Source organism: Anarrhichthys ocellatus, unplaced genomic scaffold (assembly GCF_004355925.1).
Source record: "Anarrhichthys ocellatus isolate YVR2014 unplaced genomic scaffold, GSC_Weel_1.0 scaffold21, whole genome shotgun sequence".
Taxonomy (NCBI): Eukaryota; Metazoa; Chordata; class Actinopteri; order Perciformes; family Anarhichadidae; genus Anarrhichthys; species Anarrhichthys ocellatus.
In genome coordinates this window covers 2030878-2051132 of record NW_022280051.1, presented here as the reverse complement: position 1 = coordinate 2051132, position 20255 = coordinate 2030878, and the positions used below count along the sequence as shown (strand labels likewise).

The window sequence follows — 20255 nt, the reverse complement described above, 5'->3', positions numbered from 1 at the left end:
GGGCCTGTCCAATATGTACTCATCTTTGAAATGGCTCAAGCTAGTTGCAGGGTCAGCGTGATGTTTTCCATCACAACACTGTCTCACACTTTTAACAAAAAGTTTTGGGAGTCACATGGTCATCATACCACAACTTTTTAAGCTACCTCAGATCATAGATGTGTTAAAAGGGGTCTAGATGTAATGTGTGGTGCAGGAGCAAGACTCCTCTGTGGCTATTTTTTTTTTGGGGGGGGGGGGGGGGGGGGGGGGGGGCATGGGAAAGAGGACGAAGAAAACTCATCTAGAGATCAAAAAGTGTCCCACGGTTTAAGGGGGGAGGCATCAGCTGTGCAGTACCGTAGCAGTAACCAGAGAGAGGACACCCAGAGTCCCAGGGATCTTGATAATTCACTGACTTTCACTTCTCATGTCTTTTCATCCTTCTTCCCTTAAGTCTCTCTAAACCTCTCCACAAAAAAGAAAAATCACACTTTCAATTTCTTCTTCAACCCTCTTCCTTCCGTTCTTTCTGCCTCCCCCCCCCCCCCCCCCACAGCCAAACCTCTTTCATTGAGGGGGTTCAGAGAGATCTGAGAGCAGCTCACACTGATAATATTAATGTTTTATCCTTTCTCTAGCCTCTTCCTTCTGACTCAGGAAAAAATATATACATACACAGTTTCTTTATTGCGCCTGCTTTATGGCGTGTGCAGTTTATCAAGTTCATTCTGTAAGCAGATTTCCAAAGCAATACCTTTTATGTAACCCTCAGGCTAGCCATGAATTTTTCAGGGTCTTAAAAGTTCAGGGTCTGGAGGGAGCAAACACAGACAAAAGCCAAACTTTGGGAGGTATTAAAGTTTGGGGTTTTTTTCTCCCCCATTCCTAGAGAAAAAGATATCAACTGAAGGGAAGGCTGCATGTCATCATCAAAACAGATTTAAAGCTGATGTTTTGAGACCAGAGTTGCTTTACTACGTTAAAAGCCACAACATGGACACTATAATGCGTCAGCTCGCAGTTAAACCGCGATGTATCAAAGACTCCTGCTCACTTGATTTGAAGTAATGTGTGACGAAAACCAGGAGAGAGTGCACTCATGTGTACATGATATTAAGGACACTTCTTTCCTCACGAGGCTGTGGCCAATAACCTACGAAGCCAATATCTCTCCGTTCTCGGCTGTTGGGGCTCGTTCGGCGCCTCTCCAGCGTACGCCAGCGATTTGGCCCTAATTTGACCGGGGAGTGCTTAAAGGTAGCCGTTAAGCATTCCTTCCTAGCACCTTAAGTGAAGGATTTTTATTCAGTGGGGTGGAGCAAATGTGACAGAGGTACACAATTTGTTGGAAGCATCAAAGTGGCTCCGCTTCTGCTGCAGCGCCGGGAGAAAAGTGGAAACGCCGCAGTAGAAAACAAGCAACCTTTAGCTTTGAAGCCAAGTCATTTGAAAAAGTGGCAATTAAGAGATGCACACCGTCACCTGGTGAGACGCAGCTTATAAAAGCTACTCCAGGACCTCACCTTGGCTACGAACTGCCTGTCCTTCAGGTCCAAGTTGGCTGTGGGTGCCACGTAGTCCTTCCAGATGCGGACCTTGCGCTCTTTGGCAGATCTGTCCAAGAACAAGGTCACATCATCATCATCAGTGTTAGTCCTCAACATCAGCCAGAAACACACAGGATATACAATGGGCTTCATCAAGTGAATAACAATTATCCATTTGGCTGGGAAAAAAAAGCTCCAAAAGCTCATTATAGTGCAAACATTCCAGGATGATTGGCCCGTAGTCAGCGCTGCGGTGATTGATTGTAGGGAATGAATATCATTGCAGCGGAGAGAGTGAGCTTGTTCATCTCGAGGAGTGCTGGCATACATTCACATAACATTTAGCTCACACAATTTATTTTATTTTATTTCTGCATGTAGTTGATTTATTTTGTCTTGCATCCAATCAGTGAATTTCCACAACCAATTATATTTCTGAGCGGCAGCTGAATTTAATAATGTATGACATGTCTGTCATTGAACAAAATGCTTCGTGATGCGTTTATTAGGAACTATTTAATAAGACTATTTAATAAATGCCCTAACTTTTCCTGTGTAGCTCCTAGTATCTTGGAGACCTGAGCCCTATCGTACGGTTTTAAAACAGACGGAATGTTTTCTGCGTGTGCAGTAGTGACGTACCGTTCAGCAGCTCTGAGGTTCTCGGCTCCCTGGGTGTAGACAGCCATGGACCAGTCGACACAGCGGGCAAAGCCTTCCTTCAGCAGGAGTTCTGTTATGTTACCGTTCTAAAAGACAACGAGAAACGGGAACAGTCAAAAGAACGATTTAAATGAGACAGAAAGCCTGAATTTTTTAACGGCACTTTCCACCGCCGGGTGCCTCACCGGGTGAAGGATGGAGCCCAGGATGATCTGGTTGGGGCAGCTCTCCAGGATGATCTGAACGTCTCTCTGCAGGAGACGGGACTCGGTGAAGAATTTGGCCTCTGCTGCGAACGCCTCGGGTGACTCTGTACCGTCCGCTTCTCGCTTGAACGTGGGACACTGGCGAGAAGGACAACACACATTAAGACAATAATAACCACACCTCAATCAATAGGTATTGTGTGAGGAAGGTCCAATGCGATTTAGATTGCATCGGCATTGGAAGAGAAGCACGCATTGTGTCTGCTGAAATTCCCAGCAGTCAACCATCGCCTCTAGGAGTTTATTCTTGCGTCGACATTCTGTTGATACAATCTGTTTTTTTTCTTTTCTTTCTGTGAACGACTGTTATCCACTTTTAACCGGTGTCACCTTGCTGCACACGCTATCTGTGTTGTCCTTTGAGCGTGGCAAAACACCAGATAAATAAAACACAACAGGAGCGACGGGCAGACAAGACAAAGAACACCTCGATACCGATGCAATATCTTTGAGTGTGAAAAAATAATCGCTATCTCGAGTGGTCCATCGTCAATTCTGGGCTTTATGAAAGAGACTGATGGGGAAATTTAGGATAAGACACCGTAGAACAAACACAGACAGGCTTTTCATTTTCATAATAAGACCAGACTGTCTACCTTCAAACACTTTAGTAGTTCGTGTGACAGTAGAAGTGAAGAAAGAGGGTGTGGAGGAAACCGTTTTAGCTACACCTGGACAGCTATTTCTGCTGTTTGCCATTTATTAAGTTGCTTACTACTGTTGTGAATGTATTCGTTAAATCAGTGGCACAGTTACATTCCACCACATCGGTAAGGTGCAGCAGGTGAGTGGTGGTTACCTTCACTCCAGAAAGCATGACCGTGACCAGGTAGTGGTCGGGGAGCAGCAAGGCACGAACAACGCTGCCGTCTCGCACGTGCTCGATGATGGCTGGAGGGAGGGAGGACGACAGAGTGTTAATGTGTTTGCAGAATTCAGGGTCATTATAAACCAAAAACATTTGCGGTGAAAGTTTTTTTTAACTATGATGTATCACTACCAAAACGACGAAGACAGCATGAATTTTCATCTCTATATTTCACACTGAAAAATGTAAGGCGAGGGCTGAATCAGTTATTAGGCCTCCAGGGTGAAACCTAATATCTGATACTTCCATGTAAGCTGTCCCAAGGCTAGTCGGGCCAGACCAATACTTAAAAAAACAACAAAAAAAATAGAAATAGATTTCATTAATATCAATCTTCCTTCACCCTGGGGAGACTGTCGAAGCATGTATTCTCTTCTTCCCCACCATGCCCTGCGTGAAACTCGTTGGAACTCAAAACTCTAATACCTGTGATCTGCCCAAAATAACCACTGTGTTTTACGGAGCAGCGGAATTGGGATGTCTTGCTGACGGATTGCTCTCCGGTACTTCTCAAAAGGGGAGAAAGTTACGGCCTCCTTGGCAGACTGTGTGTGTGCACTTAAAGCGATACTCCATCCAAGAGCTTCATGAAACACTCACTACTGCGGGTCTACAAAGGTGGCTGGGGAAAAAAAAAAAAAAAAAAAAAAAAAAAAGCTCGATGGTCAGCTTGAATGAATTTGCATGACTGCTGTCAGAGTGCTCAGTATTTAGAATACAAAAATATAGCCAACACACTCCTTCAGTGTTGCTACTGCAGTGAATACTCTTACAGTCAGACGTAAGTAGCCAATTGAGCTGTGTAAACTCAAGGTATATCGTATTTTTTTCTAAAATCATATCACTCAACTGTTGCTCCTGACCACTGAGGTACTTTAACAAATGGACAGGATGCGAGTGAAAGGTATTTCACGTATAAATGGTATTCCGGTGATGGGTTCTCTCTCTACACACCTTCTTTCTGTGTATAACTTGTGTGCCTGTATTCGTGTGTGTGTGTCAGCCTGAGACAGAAAGTGGTATTCCGTTTCACAGCCACTCGACGCACATTTAAAAGCGCTTCGGCTGAATTGTTGCTTCCAATTTAAAAAACAACCCCGACCGCCTCTCATGAATAGTAAGAACAAGAAATCAAAGCTTTCCCCTGTTCATTTCACCATTCAATTAAAGTGTAGTGAAATGAGCTGAGTCGCCGCTAACGGCGGTCACCTGGAAATGAATGGAGTGGAACATTACACCTCCGGAAGGGTCAGAGAGGAGAGACGGGAGAGGAATGAGCCGGTGATGGCTGATAAAGCATTGTGCCATTAAATGCCCTGAAGCAGATATTAAGAACAAAGAAGTCTTCAACCAAAAAAAAAAAAAAACATGGTTGATGTCTGACAAACGCCTTTCTCCGAGTGTGTCAATGTGGAGGTTTGCCCGCCCCCCCCCCCGAACCCATTACCGTTGATGGGTTTCTGGTGCAAGGAGTCGACGAAGTTGCGGGGATTCTCTATGGTGTACTTGAGGTCGCGGATGGTGTGTGCGCCGCCACCCTCGCTCCACAAGCCCTTCTTGGAAGCTTTGGACTGGTCCTCCAAATCACAGAGTCTGGCCTGGTCTGGACTGCGCGCGCACGCACGCACGCACACACACACACACACACACACACACACACACACACAGGGGAAAGTTTAAGACACAATAAAAGGAACACCCGCAAAACACATCAAGCTCTGGACGGCAGTTAACGTGATAAAGTCAGTATGTTGCTTTGCATGTAGTGAGTTAAAGTGTGTTCTCACAACATGATTGTTTGACTTTAACCACTGGCACTTTTAAAAATTACCTTCAGTGCGTAAAATAGGAAACCTAAATAAAATCTTTTATTAACTTTCCTTCAATGGATTGGTTCAGTAGCATGAAACTTTGACTGCTAATAAAACTTGCAGCTGCGTGAAGCAGATATTGAAACTCTCAGATGGCTTCTCACCAGCTTTGAAAAATGAAAATGACGTTTCAGAACACTGCTGCTGCACCAACGCTTTGATAGAGTTGCACTTCTCGCCATTACAAGAACGACAACAACTTGTAGCCAATGCAAACGGTCTTTTCAACTTCCATCATGTTGGGTTCATTACAGCAACAACGTTTAGCTGCAACTCAACATTGGTTGTTAGCCTCAACTTGTACAGGTGCACATTAAAGGCATAGGACTGCATGTGTCTGGGTCTGGGTCTGGTGAGGCACCAGCTTTGTTGGAGTAAGCGCCGGAGAAAGTGCCGTTCCCGACAAGCTGCACTGCTGTTTTAGTGGCAACTGCTTCAAAAAAAAAAAAAAAAAAAATGGATCCAAGCATTTTGTGAAGAGACAATAACAGTGTTTGACGGCTCCTTCAAAAAGCTACCACGCAGCTGGCTACAAACGCCACAATTAATTCCACGCTGGCTCTCCAAATTGTGCAGCCTAATGCTTTTTTTAGGGCCATTGTACAACTTTAATTATATTCATTACTTCAAATAGCCAACAGGCTTTTATTTAGAATCAAAGGCTGCCCCATTGATATGAGAGAAGCACTGGTGACTAGAGCTTTTCTTTAAAAACTGAAGCAACCAAGTGGGTCACAATTAAAACACCACACACAGCCCAAAATCACAAATTTGCCTCAGAGGGCTTCACAATCTGTACAACTCACATGTAGCCTGTTCTCTAAGCTGCGTGTTCCTGATTGGGCTTTTGGACTCGCGCCCAAAAGCCGCTGTAGAGTTCCCCTCGACCTCGACACCGACTTCGCTACCAACTTCAAAATTCAATCGAAACGGTTTCTTGCTGACTGAGCAACAATGGTGAAATTTTCTGCGAGGAGTCAATCGTGTTTAAGCTACTTAGAATTAAAGAGACTCGACAAAGATAGAGTGAGAAAAAGCAACAATGAAATCAAGGAGAGCAGACATTGTTAAAGCCACGGAAATGAATGGAAAGCACAAAAACAAGGAGGTTAAGATATAGAAAGAACTGCCATGTGTGGAGGCAGACGCTAGTGAACTTATCCAAGCTACTGGAGGAACAACGGCCAAGAAAGAAAAATATCTTTTCAATCCCCTTATATTTGAACACACTGTAGGCTATGTCTTTCATCTCCATGTGGCTCCCTTGTGCAAACCACAAAAACTTTAAATAGATACAAAATGTTGAACTTCAGCAAGTGGTTTTACAGCTCCCTGTTGTCTCAGAGTTTAGAGAAGGTGTAGGATGTCTGGTTCCCTTGTGAACCGGACTGGAGGGGGTTCCAGTCCTTGTGAGCAGCGAGGCCCAAATGAGCACGGTTCATTCCCCTCAGACGGTTTACAGCCGACAAACAAGCACTCCTCCGGGGCTCCAGTTAAAAAAGGAGCAATGGAGGATTATAAAACACAGTTGATCTCCATGTTTATGTGGCAACCTTCTGCTCTGTCGGGTGGGCGTTACATAAACCAATCAGTCAAACCTCCCCCCCCCCCGCCTTCGAATTTCATTTTTCAAAAGGTAAGTGTACAGCCAAGGATTCTGACCAAATGTCCGTCTCTAGCCACCTCCGTGACTGGATAAAGCATTTTTAAAAGAAAAGCAGTCTGACTAAGTGACGGAGACGAAAGACTGAGCAGAGATTGATGTGGCTCGCCAACCAAGGACAGCATCTATTTATGCTCTGATCAGGTTCAAGTGAAACTCAGTCAGATGATGACGCCTCCAACAGCAAACCAAAAAAACAATCCATGTGATTGAAATGAACACATATCTGCCCGACAGTGACAGCTGCAATATGTAGCACGAAGCTAAAGCTGACAGAGAAAAAAAAAAAACTGTGTGCCTGTGTTCTGGCGTGTGTGTCTGTGTTCTGGCGCATGTGTGTGTGTGTGTGTGTGTGTGTTCTGGCGTGCTGCTGAGCACTCGCCCCAGCCCTTAAAACTGAATCAGCCGACAGTTTTCCGAAGCCAAAGTCAACTTGTGAACACGTTTATCTGCAGTGTCCGGAGCCATCATCGTTATAATCACCCCCCTTCCATAATCATGATCACATCCTAGTTAGTGTGATCAATGTAGCCCGTCCCGACAGGTAATGATATTGGAGGCCAGCGCACTGAGGGGAACAACAAAGGCCTTAAGTCCTCACTGAGTAATGGGCCTCCCCCTTTGGCCAAATGATGTCCGCTTACACTTAAAGCACCATATACATTAGCGCTCGTTCTGGACCATTGCACAGAAGGCTTGAAATGGGTCATTAGCGGCGGAATATTCACATCAACTCTGTTCATGTTGGAGGATACAAATGTAGCAGCATGAGTCAAATTGCTTGTAATGTGTGTAATGTGCAAATACTGCCACTGGGGGGGGATACACGGTACTTTGTCATAGCGCTGGGTGTGCAAAGTTTATCTAGGGGATTACTGTGTGAGGGTTTCAGAGGGACATCGCTGTAGCAGCAGGGCAATACTGCCACCATCTGGGACACCACGGCTCCATCTCAATCCTCCACAGTCTGCTAGTTGACGACTTATGCACAACTCCCCACAGATTTACCCGTGTTGTGCTGCTAAATGAAGCCATCGTGTGCCAGAAAAGATTCACTTCTCATTCTGTGTGGAGCTGCAGACTGAAACCAGCTTTGAGGTCATTACTTCATAACTACGCTGAACGAGCAAACAGTTTTGGAGGGAAAGCATTTATGGTAGCAGTGTCTTGTATAAAGTCATCCTTTAGGCCAACATGATCACGGCATCATAGCAAATACAAGACATGCCACAGAATCGGATATGTAAGAACGTCAACAAACACACAAACAAACACACAGGTAGCGTAGAGGCAAACATCTTACTTGTTCCCCCTGATTCCTTCCCTGCGGACTGTGGCCAGGCCCTCATTCACCAAAGTGTCAGCAAGGTTCTCGCCTGTCGTGTCTGAAATGAGAGGACAGAGAAAAGAACTTGATTTTGTTTTTAGCCGAGTGTTTATCAGGACCGGTACAGCAGTTGGTTCAGGTCAGGTATTTAGTTTGGACCAGAGGCGATCATGAGTGTTGACATTCAGGATAACGGGGACATTTAGCTTTACAAAATCACTCTTTACAGGTGTGCCGATTAGACCGTACGTGCAGCTGATAATCTAGCAGCAGGTACAATTTTCATTAGAAGTACTCTGCATTACTGTACCACCGTCAAACTATTTCAAAAACAAGGTTTTTAAAAAAATTCTAATTTGATAGCTCAATCATAACCCACAATTTTGGGGAGGTGCCCGAGTTGCAATAATAACTGTGTAACTGTTTGATTTCCACATCACATGTATGTCGAATTCATATGACTTTGTTTTATTCTGTAAAAAAAGTAAACTGCTTAAAAATAAAAAGAGAAAAGGAACATTTATGCAGTGAGTATTTTTATGAATGTGGACATTGTTCAGACCAGTTTGTCCACTCACCTCTCCCCAGGTAGACCATGCCGTACTCACGGCCCAAAGCCGTCTTGATTTCCACAGTGAAGCACACTTCTTTGCCGATTAGCTTCTTCCGCAGGAACTCTCTGGCTTGAAAGGACCACGGCTGCAACACAGACGGGAATGTTAAAGTACTCTTCCACGGGGCGATCAAATCAAAAGTTAAATAAACTAAATTATGGACTTTTCAAAGGCGTGAAAAGGAAATTACACCGGTGGTATCTTAAAGTCTTAAGTCTGATTGAGCATTGACATGTGACATGGCATCTCTCGGCTTCGTCGTCACTTACAATCAGGCCGATTCATACATAATTATAACCGCTCGATGGAAATGAGGAGAGCAAAGTCCTGTGACAAATATTCTAAAGCAAAATCTTCTCCCCACAGTGAAAAACAAAGACCCCCAAATTGGAATATCATCGTGAGTGGGGCAGGACTACCTTTGCCAAACACACAGATACATATTAAACAAACACAACGGGATAGGGCTGCTCACCTCATCGGGGGTGTCCTTGGACTCGGTCTGGCCCTGGGCGGCTCGACGGGCCATGGCCCCCGCTCGGATATTACTGAGATTAATCTGACGCTCCGGGGGAGGGCCACCTCGAGGCTGGCCCCGAACAATGATGGCGCAGCCTGACAAGACCTGGAGAAACAAAAAATATATATATATTTAGTCGGCAAATGCAGATACCATCTTCAAATCTATTCATCACAAATAAAGACACAAACACCTGGAACAAATACCAGAACACCCGCATGGAAAGAAGAAATTAGTGGCAACTTTCAGTTTCCATTTCCTCTCAGACAATACACGCACTCAGTAAACCCTGTTATTTGTATTTGCATTGTGGCAAGTGTCAACCTAATAAGCCCTACGGGCGGGTCATGAAGCATTCATTTGAAAACAGCGCAACATAAACAGGTAGACAAATAAAGAAATCATCATTTTTCTGAATTAGATCTGGTTTCACGTGTTAAGCACGCCGAGTGGATGTGCATCAATTTCCAATTCACAAAATCACAATAGCTATAAAATAGCAAAAATCTTAAAAGACGTTGAAAGCTAATGTGGAGCTGGAAAGCAACGTCCCGTTGCACGTTGCCATGTAGACAGTCTGTCATTCAAACGCAAGGTGAGATCATGGCATCTGATAACGAAGCTAAATACAAAAAAAAAAAAAAAAAAAAGATAACCTACTCTTGGGTTTGACAACCATGGCATTTACACGAATCTGAGCAAACACCTTTTATCTGTGGACTCTCCAGTGTGTCTGCAGGGAGCATCGCTGGGGGCTGTTGATCTAAGATGTGGGTTAGATAAAGTCTGTCATCGAATCCCCACTATCGGACCCACTCGTTCCAAGTAAGTGGCGAAGCAGAAGAGGAGTTGTGATTTTTATACACTGACCAGGCATGGAAAAAATAAAAAAAAAGGCACTAAATCTCTCAATTCCTTTGGTAATAACACACAAGAGTGTCACCGACTCACTCTTCCTTCTCAAGGGAGTGCTTACCTGTTTACTGTAGTTACCACAGTTATAAAAAAGCCTGGAGACGAGTGTGTTAGTGTGTTGATTACGCTCTCTGTGATAAAGCAGCATGACATGCAACTTTTCTTACTAATACTAACATCTACAACTACAGACGGGAGCAGTCAGACTGTGGTTCTACTGGGCACCGACCTCAGACCTCAAACTACACAACTATGCAAGGCACTTATATAGAAAATCTGTTAACTTTATCTTCACGGTTATCTTTTATCTGTTTGAAGATCGTGCCAAAAAAAAAAAAAAATCAACGGTGAAGTAACACCGGACGAACAGAGATCACGCACGAGCCGGATGAATGGGAGGTTGTAGGGGCACGAAAGTTGTAGCTACGTGTCAGTTTCCAGTGGCTGGTTTGTAAACCAGCACACTGAGGAAATGCTCCGTCTGTGATTTGAAGTGTCGTAACACATTAACCAGCGTGTGTAATCCTAGATTTCCTCACATTAACAACGGGAACTTTAATCGCTGAAAGATGACAAATCAGCATTTATAGGAAATGTTGTGAGGGACAATAATGAGACGCTATAAGGAGAGGCTTTGGGGGTTAGCTTACACGCTACTTGGCTAAGTACTACTTTACAAATGGCCAATAACATGAATGAACTCAACTCGCGTAAACGCTGTCAAGAGCGTGGTCCAGTAGCAGTGCAGACCACCAACTTTGTTCATAAATCCACACTTGCTGGACAGTAAACGATAATAGCTAACAGTTAGCTAATAGCTGGGAAGCTGAACATCTGTTAACGTGACAGATAATTTACAAAATGTCAAATTATTAAATGCAAGTTAAATCCACTTTATCTCATTGCAGTTTATTTTTGACAGCGCAATGTTTTGTCTATACACTTAACTCCACTTAAGTTGTTAAATGCAACTATAGCTAACTAGCAAGATAGCAAACATGTGCTAACGTCAGTTAGCTTCAGCTTATTAGCAGGCTAGCAAGTGTTGTAGCAAACCAGCTAATGTTAGCTGGCAGGCTGCCGCAGATATGTGAGCTGGATGTTAGTGACAGTGGTCAGTGACACGTTGCCAACACTGGTATTCAACAGACGGTTGCATTTATATCGTAAAAAAGTTAAATTTAAGTTGTATGGCAAGCGATAGTAAGGGACACGTTATAGCCATTGGCTCAGTTAGCACGCTAACTTAACTAGCTATATTCCTAGGCTCACATATTCGCATGATAGGATTCCTACCATTTTCACAATTCCTCTTTGCAGGGAAGCAGCCGGAGAAGGGGCTGCCTGAGCTGGTGCCGAAACAGATGCCATGTCCACCGGTTAGAGATATAACGCCGTTAAAGGGGTGACCAGGTAAGGGAGCTGGGACTCTCAAGTGAGTGACTCTTCTACTGAAAGCCAAGAGAAAAAAGGCTGAACAACGATCAACACACACGTTATACCGGAAACACACTTTTCCATGCATACACACACGTCAAAATCGTTCCGGGTCTGAGGGGCACAATAAATGGGAGCGAATGGAGCCGCCTCTCGACCGCGTCGGCAAATTGAAATAAAGTCTTCCGGAGCAAGAGGTTCGACACGTCAGCATAGCGTTAACGCAGCTAATGCTGCCTTCGAGGTGCGTCGGAAATTGTATGGTTCGATCTGAACTTCGCACAAACTCCTCTACAACAAATGAAGCAGACTGCAGTCTAGATATTGTAGCCCAACAGTTGTCAGAAAGAAACAGTCATTAGAGATTTGAGAGTAAAGAAGATGTGTCAATAATCTCTGTCTAAAAAATTGTGTACTTTGCATGAAATGTTGTTGTTTAATCTGTATTAAAAATGATTACAAAACAGTTTTCACTCTTTGTGGTTGATTTCTGTTTTTGATAAATAGATTTACCCCAAACTCCTGCATATCTTCTCTTCATTCTGGCTCCACAGCTTTGTTCCGCAAGATTTCAAGACTGAAATAACATAAACTAAAAAAAGGTATTATAATATAATAGTTATGTGATTCTTTTTAATATCATTTCTGACGTCACACACACAAACACCAAACACACAAACACACACACACACACACACACACACACACACACACACACACATAAGCTAGTATGCATGAGGTTTACAGGCCAAATATAATGAAATATTTAATGCAAAAGAACAGGACAGTTCATTAACCTATGAACCCTTCTCACATCAGACATTTTTCTGTTTTGCTGCGGCTCAGTTGTGCCAGGCAGCTCATAGATGTGATTGCGAGTAACTGTGAGTGGGAAGCAGAGCATTGCTGGAAAACAAAGTTACTACCCATGGGACCTACTCTAAATATTCACAGGCTAAATACCTTGAGATGTTTTTATGATGCTTTTAATGCTCTGACATTAATTCCCAAAAGGAGTAACTTGTGACTATGAACTGTGTGACAGCGAGAGACAGGCAGACAGAATGCTTCTTGGCATAGATTCTAACTCTCTAGAGGTCCAAAATATCTCCCGTTGGTGTTTAGATGGTTTTAGATTTAGAAAGTGTGAAGGCCACAGCATGCTTCACCTCAAGTTTCATATATCCTATACATCTATTTTTGTATTTGAGTATACATCTAATCAATTGTTGTTGTTACAAATAGCCCCCTCCCCTCTCCCCCAGTCCATTACCTCTGCCCATGCATATGTGTGCATACTGCAAATTATAGTGGCTTGTATACATTTACAATGAGTTGTAAGCAGTGTGTAAATGTGGCAATATGGCCTTATGAGTGTAGCATCACATGTCAACCGTGGCAGAGTTGTGTGACTTATAAGGTGGCCATTTTGGCACAAGCATTTGTGATTATGCTTTCGAATGTCTGGATGTTCAGTCCAGTCGGTCAGTGGTAATGTTAAGTTGTTAACAACTAAACATTTTCAACCTAAATTATTTTGATATTATCATAACCTATGTAATTACCATATTAAGCTTAGGCAATTCAAGCCAGCGCATCTTCCATTTTTATTATTCAGTTTCCAGCTGACACATTCATATAAGTCATTTTTATTTCTATACATATAAAACACTCGTAATTTACATCAGTGTTTTATTTGCAACATACTTATTTCAGAAGCTGGCTTCATGATATTACCTGAGGAAAAAAAGAAAGAAAAGAAAAAAGGTGACACATGAAAAATGGTGAATATACAAATACAGAATATAATGACAACATGTTTTTTACATGGCATGATTTACATGGCATGATTTAAAACATACTCTGGAAGTGATTGGGCACTGGTTCTCATATTTATAGATACATGTAGGAAAGGTGTTCATACTCATAATGCAATATTTACATGAAGGAAAGCAAACCATGAATATGACATCAAAATGCATGCACCATACTAACCTCCACATTGGATTGAAAGGGCCCACTGTGTTCCTGTTCAGATCAACCTGTCACTATTTTTGCGACTAGAAGCGCCTCTGCGTTATTGAACAGCAGGTAAAGATTAATGAGCGGCACATCTTTGGTGTACAGTAAGTTTTGCATACAACATTAACACTCTTTGGCTAATGCGCACTGAGGACCTCTTCATTGATGGAGGTTTAGAAAAAGTGTACTGGATGCTGTGTTCTCCAATGGGATGTTATTATTCAGAAGACGCTTATAGCCAACTGTTGGAGCGCATCGTTAATGTAGTTTATTCAAATAACATGCGGATTTAGTAATACCGTGTTGCGCAAGGTTTGAAAAAAAAAAAAATAAATTCTACATTTTACCAAATCTTCGTCACTAACAAATCTGACGATAGTTTAGTAAAACAGGAATATTGCTGCTCTGTTTGGCATTTGATGTAATTTAGCCTGTTTGTTATCATAGTTCTGCATAACCGAGTTGCACGACACCACAAATACTATCCTCAAAGGAGTGACGCTAATTTTCAGTAAAAAAAAAAAAATGTTAAAAGTGGATTTGGTTTAGAAACAAGAGCAATGGTCTCACCGTGGGCATACTATTTCACCTGTTATATAAGGAGATTTGATGATGAATTACACGATTTTAAGACAATTTTACAATAAAAAGAATGTATTTTCAATGTATCTTCAAAAAAATGTATAAAATTAGTTCAAGACAACGGTGGAAGAATTAGTAATGTGGAATATATAAAGTATTGTGAACATAGGTTACATACAATGTGTAACTAACACGGTATTTATCCAATTTTGAGCCTTTAAATATTTAGAAATAAAACAAGTTTAAAATGTCTATTAACCTTAAGGTCACATCATCCTGCTTGTTTAGAAAAGACAGCATTACGACACAGTTAAAATTGAATAGCATATTACGATAGACGATTTTTGTGTTGAAGCCTTTATGCTGAAAAACGGCACATTTGGCCACGGACATGAAACGTCATTAATAATGAAGGACTAAAACAAGCGTCTGCGTTCACAGGATGGAAAAAAAATATTCACCGAAGTAAGAATAAGAAAAACATGGAAAATACACAAATGTCATAACAGGGTGAAGACAACTGCTAGACAAGCGACCAGGGAGGCAGCATCGTTGTGCACACGGCACTTTAGTGCGCTCTGGAGAGGTTTTGGTAACCTTTTTACGCGGATGAATAAACCACATTTCTCAACGCTTCGGGGCGCAGCAAAGCAACAATATAGATGTTCCATGCACTCGACAAACACCTGGGACGTGTTGGTAAAATCTATACCTATTTTGTGGCGTGATTTAGACACTTAAAATCCCGCTCCCTCCTTTGGCGAGCCCAGATTACAATTTACGCACCACGATTATGTGGCACTGTTTTAACAACACGACCTAAGTACTTTAATCAACCTCGTTTGGCACACGCTGTACGTGCAATAAAGTACTATAAATCAATAACTACATCAACTCCCCGGTAATAAATAAAAAGGCTTGCCTTATTTGTCCTTTGTCTCCGTTGGCAAGGAGATGATGGTGTCCAAAAAAATGGCTGTCCTCTATGTAACCTGGCTGATTGTGCTAAGTATTATTGTCCTCTAACTCATGGTTAATGTATAATTTGGGCCATATGGCATTTTAAAATCTGAGCCTTTATTTCGGTGGCACTTCGATCTGTGTGGACCTAACTAATGATATTCAATTAGTCATTAAACAGGCCAAAAGACGAGCCTTGTGTGGGTTTTTACATAGGCTAATATTTGCTCGTCAAATATTTCCCTTTGAAACGTTTACAACGCATTTTTATCTGCTGGCTGCCCAAGGAACATCTGTGAGGGTTATTTTAGCCTCCCTCTTCTGGATAAACGAGGTCCCCCAATTGGCCCTTTCCTTGCGCCCATACGACTATATTTGTTCACGTTTCGAAAGAAAATGTAATAAAGAGAGACTGGGTGATGGATTTATGATTTATTAAAAGCACTTTACCATATGCTAGTCGTCATTGGGGCAGACTTTCAAATGTTTGTTTTATGAAAAAAGACCAGAGATCCTTTTAATCTCGGCCACTTAAAGGATGCTCATGTCACGTGACTATATATCCCCCCCCCCCCCCCTGAAAGGATGGGAAACATGCCAGTGTTGATCGTTTAGCTTCTTTGAAAGATGGAATTTGTGCATTCATTTGTGTAGGATGACACGCACCGAATCAGAATGTTTAAAGGCTAAATTGTGTTGCAGTGAAAAATTGGTTTGTTTGATCGAGACTGTATAGCAGCCACTGCGCAAAAGAAAAGCAGTCAGAATTCCCAAACTTGCATAAGCTGTTACAATGTTAATTTTCCGGTTACAGGAATACAAATACGTGTTGAATTGAAAACGCAATTTATAAGGATCCAAAAGTGGAAATATTTGTTTAAGGTGCCGATGAAGGTAAAGCCAATCCATGTAGTAAACTCTCTTCAAAATGCACTGTTCTGGTACTGCAAGTGGGCTTTCAAATAATATGGCACCAAAACAAGACAGTGCAAAGATGATGATTTTAGTAGTTTCATATCTTATTTGACTAAGTTTATCAAGCACATTTAACTCGTGTTTTATTATTTCTCTTTTTCGCTGTTAATAAATGTTTGATGTGCATAATCCTGTATAAGGAGACTGTAAGACTGTGAGCACAATCACGAGATCGAGCTCAAATCTAGACGTAGGCTACTTAATTGAAATAACAACTCGGAAGGCTCTTTGGAGGGATCTTCCTGAATCATGAATTTCCATGACTCAATCCTTCCTCTATATATTTAATTAAATCAAACTACTGGACGTTTTTGTTTTTGGTAAAAAAAATACAAGTGGAATGAAAATCACAATGTTGTTATATGTCACGTTTAAAGACTTACCAACCTAAAGCCCACTTTAAGCCCATAATGCCCACATTCACTTCCAGGCAATATTGACATTTCAGGTAACAGGCTCCACGTCATGTTGAGGTCAGCAGGCCTATAAATGTCTGCTGAAGGGCGTCATTCCCCTCATTGTTCATTCAGCAGAGATACGAGGAGTTACCCGGACAAGTTGATTTTCCTACAGGCGACGTGGTGTCGTTGCGCGTTTCATACCGTAAGGTGTTTTTATTTCTGGGAGCATTACGCATTTTGTTTTTGTGACCAGTTTCATCACTAAGTCTGGGAGCAAGCGGAGATGTGCGGAACAAACGATCTGCCGAATGAAGGTTAATTTTTCTATTTTAATATACAGAAAAAAAGGGCTTTAATTCTATTCTAAGACATCTAAACAGTTGTTGAGAGTTTGCAGTACAACTAGGCCTATAGTAAATGTGATTTCAGATTGAATAAGCAATTTAAACCACTTACATGCCATTCTAAAGACAGATTTCATAAGTACAGGCTGTGTTACAATAAGGTGGTGGAAGTGTCAACCAGCTGGGAGGGATGTTTCTCAACGGCAGACCTCTCCCAGAATCCAAGAGGAGGAAAATGATTGAACTGGCCATGGAGGGAGTCCGACCGAACCAGATCTCCAGGATACTTCGGGTACGCAAAACAACAGAGTTGCACACATTACCACATTTGTTGAAAAGAAGTTGGTTGAAGCGTCTTGTTGCGTTAATATTCACACGCACAGGTCACGGCTAGTACATAACTTCCTCATCACTTCCTATGTAAACCCTCTGCGTATTTCAGGTGTCCAGCGGGTGCGTCAGTAAGATCTTGAGTCGCTACCGCCGCACTGGACTCCTGGAGCCCAAAACCATTGGAGGCAGCCGGCCTCGGCTTCTCACCCCCGGTGTCATCTCCACAATCATCCAGTGCAGGAGGGAAAACCCAACCATTTTTGCTTGGGAAATCCGAAAGCGCCTCGCAGCAGCACGGATATGCAAAGCCTCCAAAGTTCCCAGCGTAAGTGAGCTTGCAATTATTTTTTTAGTTTCACGAAACATATAATGATCCACCATATGACATGGTGCCTTTTGGCACACTGTGTTCTACAAGGTGTCGTCCATTAATCGGATTCTCAGAAGGATTCACTTGGACCACGGGCCGATGTGCATGGAGATCAATGCGCACATCAGGACTGAGCAGGGTAGGTCACCTGTAAAGGTCACCGGAACAATGAAAATAGTCAGTGTGAGGATGATTTATAGCGAGCTGATGTAATATGTGTATATCCTGCAGATTGTGATTCTCTCATTCAAGAAGAAGTGAAAGAGAGAAAGATGTCCGAGACGGCATGTTGTATTGACCAGAAGCCTGAAGGCGTCCAGCACCGAAACCGCACCACCTTCACCCCGGAGCAGAGCACAGCACTGGAGCAAGGTGACTTAAGATCTTTAAATGTCCTCGCACGTCTCGAGCAATAACTTACTCAGAAGCTCAGTTACATACACGTTTCTGTCTCCTGGATCAGAATTCTCTCATAGCCAGTATGCGGATATGTACACGAGAGAGAAACTGTCAGCTGAGATCAAACTTCCTGAGGACACCATCAAGGTAAAGTCGTCATTTTGAATCACCAGTGTGTCGATACGGGATCAAAAACCTCATCTTTTCTTGTCTCTCTCAGGTCTGGTTTTCAAACAGACGGGCTAAATTGAGGAGGGAAGCCAAACACAGGAGTGACACACAGAGTAAGTGGGTGTGATTTCACAAAAATAAAAAAATAGAACACCTGATTTTGCAGAACCCCTTTGAAGTTTGAGAAAGTAAACTAATTATTGATTTCCTTCAATGTGACATACAGGTATGAACAGTTCTGCAAATCTGACATCCATCTCAGTCCAGCCCTCATTCCTCCATCAGCCTCATAACATGATGGCCCAGACCATGCCAGACAAGACTCCACTGGATCACCACAGAGAAAGATTCACTCTCCCTTTGGTCCACCATCACACAGACATGAGGACATCCCTCACTTTGGCAACCGAGTCCATGAGAACAGAGCGCCCTGTGACTCAGTGCTGGAACCAGCAGGGGATTTCTTTTACCTGCGGCCAGCTTCAAACCCATGAGAGGTTCGTATTTCCTCAGCAGCCCTGGGATGTGAATCGCTACCTGGACTAAATGTGTGGCCACGTTGCTAACATGTATGAGCATGTCTGTACAATTAGAGTGCAGCTCAGTTTCAGGACTGGAGTGACACAATCTAACCAGAAGGGGGCGACAGAGGACTGGAGCTCCAATTTTGGCCTCAATACTTTTTTTTTTTTTTCAAATGCACTGCAGATTCACTCATTACTTTTACTTCAACAATTAAGATCTAACATAAAACTTAGCATCTTAAGTATTATTCTAAATTCATTGGTTACGTCAGACAATCCAGACGGATCTTATTCCACTGAACTGACTTGTAAAGAAGACAAAGTTAAGACACGAAGTGCTGAATAAAGTTTCTTTTTAGAAGTGATGATTGGTTTTATTTATGTGAGTTTCCAGGAAATAAAGTAGGCTATTATAAGGAGTGATTAAGCCAATGCACACAGGTTCTGCTTGGAAGGGTGTGGATTTAAAAAGGGGTCCATTTACTGCTAATAGAGTATATCAAAACAGAAATGATATTCGGATATTTGAGCATAACTTTAACTGGATGCCCTACAGCGTTGTGACATAAATCATAACTCCATGGATCATTTAAGGTCAGCACTGGATTATGTGGATGTTATCTCTTTTATATAGTCTTGGGCTTGCTGTGTGTTTCAGTTGCAGGAGGAGGTAAAGGCTCTCATCCAAGATTTCCTTCCAGGGAAGGCCAGTGGGAAAATCTATAAAAGTATAGCTTCAAAAAGTCTAAACATGACCCCGATATCTGCTCCGCATCAGCTTTTATGACTGCAACAGGGCAGAGGCATTGAGTTCCTTTATATCCCTTTACTGCAGCAAAGAGACGGTGAGACTCGGAGTTTCTCGATAATTGGGCACCCGGGGAAAGGTTGAGCTCAGGAGGCAAACAACTTGGTCAGCAGCATGGACGTGTACTTGTACTTGAGTATTGCTTCTCTGGATTTCTACTCCCCAACCTCTCAGAGGCAGATATAGCACTTTTTTTTTTTACTTCACTACTACTTTATTAGACATCAATAGTTACTAGTTGCTTTACAGATTAAAATATCACATCAAAAAATCATATGCTAAGCTGTTAAATTACTTATTTTGTGACCCACTGCGAACAACTGGACTAAACTATAAAGCAACGAGTATCGAGCAGCTCCAACAGTGAAACGCTGCTAAAGCATCGACGCATCAGTCTTCAAAATCTATTAAATGTTAATGTCAACACAGGGCCCATTTTATCTGCAGAAGAGCACTTTTACTTTTGATACTTTAATACAATTTGCTTTTAATAGTTCTGTATTTAAGTTTCTTTAAATTACGGAATATATCCGAGTTCCTCTTGATACCACTGGTTTAAGTTTTAACCTCAATATAATCTCTTGACGCAAACATTAATCTTACATTTCGAGCATTAACTATATCTAATCTCACATTGAGCAACTCAAAGTTTCCGAGCCGCTGAAAAGCTTATCCAAAAGTTAGTTGTATCAG

General features: G+C 42.3%; 2 protein-coding genes across 2 annotated transcripts in view; one reads left to right on the top strand and one right to left on the bottom strand.

Annotated features, from left to right (window-relative positions):
- snd1 (staphylococcal nuclease and tudor domain containing 1) overlaps positions 1 to 11847 on the bottom strand; it is a 153447-nt gene extending 141600 nt beyond the window's left edge. Inside the window, exons 1-9 of the mRNA XM_031858890.1 lie at positions 11533 to 11847; positions 9277 to 9426; positions 8766 to 8886; positions 8164 to 8245; positions 4774 to 4934; positions 3258 to 3349; positions 2378 to 2536; positions 2172 to 2278; positions 1506 to 1596 (exon numbers count right to left, since the gene is read on the bottom strand). Of these exons, the coding sequence (XP_031714750.1) occupies positions 1506 to 1596; positions 2172 to 2278; positions 2378 to 2536; positions 3258 to 3349; positions 4774 to 4934; positions 8164 to 8245; positions 8766 to 8886; positions 9277 to 9426; positions 11533 to 11607 (1038 nt within the window). The 5' untranslated portion in view covers positions 11608 to 11847. The remainder of the gene's footprint in view (positions 1 to 1505; positions 1597 to 2171; positions 2279 to 2377; positions 2537 to 3257; positions 3350 to 4773; positions 4935 to 8163; positions 8246 to 8765; positions 8887 to 9276; positions 9427 to 11532) is intronic.
- A 5049-nt stretch (positions 11848 to 16896) lies between these two features.
- Positions 16897 to 18776, top strand: pax4 (paired box 4). Its single transcript, XM_031858798.1, is given in 8 exon segments — positions 16897 to 16927; positions 17119 to 17249; positions 17400 to 17615; positions 17709 to 17799; positions 17892 to 18032; positions 18124 to 18206; positions 18280 to 18347; positions 18380 to 18776. Coding segments are annotated over 8 exon segments (1158 nt in total).
- Positions 18777 to 20255: the final 1479 nt, after the last annotated feature.